At 46.4% G+C, this 6,060-nt stretch overlaps 1 protein-coding gene across 1 annotated transcript; it reads right to left on the bottom strand.

Annotated features, from left to right (window-relative positions):
- Positions 1-2,388: 2,388 nt before the first annotated feature.
- plaub (plasminogen activator, urokinase b) lies at positions 2,389-5,259 on the bottom strand. The gene is made up of 11 exons (XM_080021732.1): positions 5,126-5,259; positions 4,936-4,990; positions 4,759-4,863; positions 4,524-4,677; positions 4,313-4,410; positions 4,167-4,214; positions 3,893-4,082; positions 3,648-3,799; positions 3,414-3,554; positions 2,948-3,096; positions 2,389-2,869 (listed from the first exon to the last, which is right to left on the bottom strand). Exons 1-11 carry the CDS (start codon positions 5,180-5,182, stop codon positions 2,666-2,668), a joined length of 1,353 nt encoding a protein of 450 aa, XP_079877858.1. The 5' UTR covers positions 5,183-5,259; the 3' UTR covers positions 2,389-2,665.
- Positions 5,260-6,060: the final 801 nt, after the last annotated feature.

Genomic DNA, 6,060 nt, shown 5'->3' with positions numbered 1-6,060 from the left:
ATTCCCACAGAATCCCAAGAGGGGCTTGGAGGCAGCAGTCCATTTCCTAAAAAGGAAGAGTCTAAAATGAAAGAATCAAGGAAGTTGCTCTGTGAACCCTCAAGTAAACATGCAAGGGCTTGATAATGTTGCCTTTTAGGTCCAGATGTTGTTATACTACATGCTCATAGAGGATAATCATATTTTTGGGGGAAAAAAAAAATAAAAGTGTTTAAATGAGCTCTTAATGCAAAGTGTGAGACGGTGAGAGAGTAACAGTAATGACAAATACAGAGTTAGAGGAGCAATACCATGCCGCAGAATCATCACTAACTGCTATACTTCACCTCAGGATTCCTGCCGTTTCAGTTCCTCCCATGTCCCTACAACTACACTACACTTTTGATGACCCCACATTTTTTTTTTTTTTTTTTGCTCTCTTTGCCGAAGCAGGCTATAATGAATTGGAAGTAGATACTTTGGCTGGGTTTTCTAGTGTTAAATGGCTGAAAAGTTTGCATTGAGATCTCTGCAGCGCCTCTTTTTTTATACATGGCATCCAGGTGCTTTGCCAAATACATGAATCCCTTGACAAACATATTCTACAATATGCAACTGAGATCAACCTTTGTCTTGATAAGGATTTATCTCTATTCGTAGGGGCACCAGTCCGCACAAATTCGCCGGTCTTTTCCCTGAATATAGACATCAAAGTTTAGCCTTCCTTCCGGTCTCCAGTTACTGACAAGTCCCTCCTTGGTTGTGCATGCTGGAATGTGAGAGGGGGCTGGTCACGGCGGGTGGTCTCAACCCTGCCCGACTCTCCAGCTGATAACAGGATCTGATGGGGTTTGGGTGGGTGTAGCTGGTGGAGGGAGGGGAGGAGGGGGGGGGGGGGGTGTTCAATACAAGACACAGAGGAACGATGAACAAACCACCCTGAATACTTCCTTCCTTTAATCTCACAATCTCTTGTGGCTCTTCAGGCCCAACCCTGGTTCAGGTTCTACTTTGAAAAGGGCTTTGCTTTGCCAGACTGGACACAGGACACCCTCTTGTGGTTGGACCAACTCAACACAGGATGTGGAGCAGCAACGACGCGGAGGAAGATTAAATATTATTATATGGAAGGATTTGAGATCAGACTGGACCTGGCCCAGGCTAGGATGGAGGCCTCGATGGTGAAACCCGAAACTGGATGAGTCCACCGACTTTCCAGTAATTGCGCGGGACAGTTAAAGCGCTGCCCCCGAAACAGCAGACGAGTCTCGCTTTCCCAGACTTTCACGCATGACGCAGACTAGAAAACAAATTTGACACGGGGCGGCAGCTTCTGCTCGGGCTTCCCACGGCGGCGTCCCCCTAATCCCTGTTCTGCAAAGGAAAGGCCTAAGAGTTCCCCCGTCGAAGAATGACTGGGACAAAACGTGCTATGCCCTTTCCACTTCGAGTCTTCTCATATTTGACAGGATTTGTAATCAAAGGAAGGTAGAGAAAGAGTATTTTTTTGTTCCAATCTCATCTTTCAGCGACTGCTTTCACACTACACAACTCCTTGGGTTATCTTACTGTTGCGCGTGTATTTAAGCAGGCCAATCACGACAAGAAATGACTCCCATGTGACAAAGTCCCGTGACCTTGAATCCGAAAAACCACCAAATGAGACGCGGAGATGATGGGAAATCGAGAAAATCGAGAAATATGTTGTGGTTTTTCCAAAGCTTGTCCACCAGCAGCTGCACACAAAAAAAGCTGGGACTCAGATGAGACCGAGTGTGTTATTGATATCACACCAGCTGCATTCAGTCTGTCCAATGGCAAAATGAACACATCCCATATATGGCTTTGTCGTTCCGCTTTGTCTATCTAGACAAAAGTCTCACACTGCCTAAACATGAAAAGCGACAAGAACAAACCCAGACGTCCATTCATTCCTATGGAGAGTCGGATTCCGCACGCACGAAAAGCTTTCAGACAAAAAGTATGACGGAGCTGACGTCAGTCAGCTTTTTCTTATTGGAACTGGGCTTAAGACCAAGTAACCAAGTCATGAATTTCTAAATATTTATGTTATTAAAGTGAATATGTCACATTATTCACTATCAATAAATCGCTTCTTATGTCAGTGAATTGTTTGTAATTTCAATTTTTTTTTCGCACTTTGCAAACACTCTATAAAGGGAGTTTTAAACTCTCGTTCATGGAACGTTTGGTAAAGGTCGAGCTGAGCAAAATACTCGATGTGAAGTGAGCTCTAAAGGTGACTTCCTAATGCTTTGGGACCCGGGCGATTTTGCAGGCATGGCCCTTGGATTTTGTAAATCATGTGTGTTGAGAAAATATATATATATAAAAAAAAAAAAAAAGTATTCCGTCAGTGAGCAACAACATTTGAGACAGAAACACACGTCTGTGAGAGAATTTATTATATAGGTAGAAAAATAATTAGCATATCTCAAAATATTATATCAGTACTAAAGAAAAGCAGTCAAACCAACACCCAGAATCACCAAGTCAGGAACGTCAGAAAAACACCAATAAACCAAAAAAAAAAAAAAAACCCCATCCTGAACACCACAGAACAGCTGTAGACAGTATATGTTTCACTTATTTACAATTGAGCATAGACAGGGGAACGCGGTTCAGCCCAAAACCTCCTACAGACACGGCTGTTTAAAGCCTGCATTTACTTAATCACTTTTGTAGGAAACACGGCCCCCGCAGCGACGTGGGACTGCCCGGTCTTCTCCTCTATCCACTGGTTGTAGTTGGCGACGGTGGTGTAGACGCCGGGCCGCAGTTGCTTCGCGCAGCCGTCGCCCCAGCTCACGATTCCGAAAAGGAACATCTTGTTTTCCGCCTCGCACACCAGAGGACCGCCCGAATCGCCCTGCGGAGGAGGGGGGGGGGGGGACGTTGGACGAAATCCCAACAAACAAGGTCGTGTTTGGACTCGCACGGCGCATACCTCGCAGGCGTCCTGACTCCAGTCGGGGCGGCCGGCGCACAGCATGTTCCCCGTGATCTCGTCGCCGTAATATTCCTTTTGCTGACACACGTCGTGAGACACGGTCAGGACCTTTGCCTCTCTGAGGTACTGGGAGTTGTACCACAGGCCTGAAAACACGAAAACAAAAGACATATAAGGGTAAAGCGGCGATCCATACAATCGTTTGTGTTGGGACGGGACGGTCGCCTTCTTTTCCCGAAAGTGGTACCAAATGTGTTTCCTGAATACCCTTAAAAAGCGCTCTCAGTGCTAAATTGGGTTGATGTTAATAAAAACAAAAACAGGCACAAAACAACCTCCTACAGCCATCATAGTGACACACTCCCTAAATGAGCTTCTAAGGCCACTAATTGTGCTGCATAAAGGGTGGATTGATAATTTAAAAAAACAAAACATGAAATGATACACAGGGCTTTTTCATTACCTTTCTTCTCTTTCCCATAGCCAGAAACCTCACAGAGGATCCCAGGCGGCAGGCTCTGGCCTGGTGGCGGCAGGCAGACGGTCTTGACCGACATGGTCTCTTCTGCGCACCGCCCCCGCTTGTCCTTCAACTTCAGCAGAGCTGGAAACCGCACACATCAGCGTGAAAACTCTGGACGCGGGCATTCAATTCCGGCCAACAAGAGGAGATTTGACTCCGTCGGCGAAGTCATACCGATGTCGTTGTCGAAGTTCCCCTCGGTGTTGTCGAACATCTCATGGACGAAGACTTCCTCCACCCGGAACGTCTGCTCCGAGGTCAGGTCGGTCTCGTTCAGCGCGCTTTTCCCCAGGACGACGGATAAGCGGCGGGCTTTAGTCCCGGAGCTGGCGGCGGCGGGGACACACACAAGGATTCATTTTGGCTTCTTAACAGCTGCCGGAGTCACGGTTGAGCGGCTCTCGGTTTCTCCTCCTTACCCTTCGGGGAAGCAGTGGGCGGCCGTGAGGACCCAGCAGGAGGAGATCAGGCTCCCTCCGCAGCGGAAGACCCTTTGCTTTGATCGCCTGAGCCAAAATATGGCCGCCATCCACGGGTGGGATTCCACGGCGGCGATCGTTCCGCCCACGATCTTCATGTGCCTGCGAGGCCGTTGGCCGCACGTCAACTCTGCGCAGGAACGAAACCGACGGGTTACCGACAGTGGATAAAGCATCAGAAACAAGGGCGGCGACCGGAGTTGGGTGCCTTTACCTGTCGCCGGCTCAGTGGGTGAGGGTGTGATTGGGGGTGGTGACGGATCTACAAAGCAGGGATTTTTAGAGTTCAGCGTGAAAGAGGAATGGCAACACAAAATCCCGCGCCGAAGCGCGGACGCTCGGGCGACCTTGAACACTCACATGGCTCGAAGCCGCAACGTGGAATATCGCAATACTCCTGGACGAGCTTGTGGTCTTTCAAGACGTAACACCATGGGCGGCGTCTGTAGCCCAGATTCCTGAAAGGAGTCGATAATGGCTTTTAGGGGGGAATAAACCATGATCGAGCTTAATCAAAGCCGAAAACCTGTTTTGAGTGAAGTGTTGAGTGTTGAGTGGGACGCCAGCCCACCTGCAGTAGTTGTGCCTCCCCGACTTCACGTCAAACGCCAGCAGACGCTCCCTCGTGTCCGAATCCCACTCCTGACACGCCCTCCCACTCTCTGATTTGGAGACTGGTCCTCTGTAGTACAGCCCGAAGCCGTTATAGCAGTTGTGGCTTGTTACTAAAAGAAGACAATACGTACTTCAAGTCCTTCACAAAACAAAATCATTAAAAATGTCCAAGTTGAGTGAGGGTCACTAACCCTTTTCACACGTGTTCCCCCCGAAACCCTCAGCACACAGGCAGAACATGTGGTCCCCCGTGGTGATGGATGGGATGGAGGTTCCTCCGTGAAGGCAGATGCCTCCTGAACGAAGACGTGGCGTTTAAGTTGGAGTGTTGGGTTCATAAACGTAGCGACTGATGAAGAACAGCTTACCTGGTCCTCCAAAGGGGAACAGCGTAAATCCCTGCCTCCTATGCCTCGATAGGCCCTGAACACATATAAACAAAACAACACGGTGGAAATCATCTTTTTTCAACGGAAGATGGAAGAACATACCTGGGAATGGCCACGGGACTCCCCGGTGTTCCCAAAGTACACGGCCATGGTGTCAGAATGTCCTTACCCCTTCTGTCGCTGACAAGGTGAGCAGAGTGCACACGAGGAAACCCGACGCTTCCATCCCGGTGGGCTTCTCCTCTGACAAGTGGCCGCAGATCGAACTGGGAACCACCGTGAATTCAGATGTGTTCCGTTCCGATCAGCTCGTGCAGGACTCTGCTTGCAGGGCTCGTGTGAGGGAACATCCACTGGGTTTTTGTCAGCAGATGGCACATGTGTGAGGCAGGGGGAGCGATCTGATTGGCCGAAGAGCTTTGACTGAGACAGGCCATACCCATTTGGAACGAAGAGAAATATTATGTGTTGTGGTTGGTTTTGGAACATGGGATGGAGGGGATGAGTAATTAGTCTTTCAGGAAATACTTTATATTATTCCAAGGAAGCATATCAATAATATGAGTTTTTCTTTTTAACCGTCAGAGCTTTGTAACAAGATCTAAATAGACCATAGTCACAGCCTACAATAGAAACTGCATTATACAACTAGTTGATTATTAATCAAGGCAGTTAATACAATAAGGATAGAAATGAATCAATAAAAAATGTAGTCTCTGAAAAGATTATTAAATTATTATATTCAACTACTTATTATACAGTAAACTTTTAGGTTTATTTTTCTATATTGTTTTTTTTTTTTTTTATCTTTTTCTGTTTAGGCTTATATTTAATGTTTTGTCATTAGGTTTATTGTACATTACCATGTTTTCCCTCATCTTAGGTTCAGCCTTCTGGTTCACTGCTAGCTTTATTACATTAGTCATTGTGTATGACCAAATTCTTCAGGTTTATTTCATTTATTTATTTTTGGGCGTCGCTTCTATTGTATTTTATTTTTGAAACGTATTGGTTTTTTTTAATATATATTATATATATATATATATATATATATATATATATATATATATTTAGTATATAAAATATTATTATTAGATTCAGTGT

Source organism: Zeus faber (assembly GCF_960531495.2).
Source record: "Zeus faber genome assembly, chromosome: 20".
NCBI classification, from domain to species: Eukaryota; Metazoa; Chordata; class Actinopteri; order Zeiformes; family Zeidae; genus Zeus; species Zeus faber.
The sequence above is the reverse complement of the archived record's forward strand: the minus strand, read 5'-3'. Positions and strand labels throughout refer to the sequence as shown.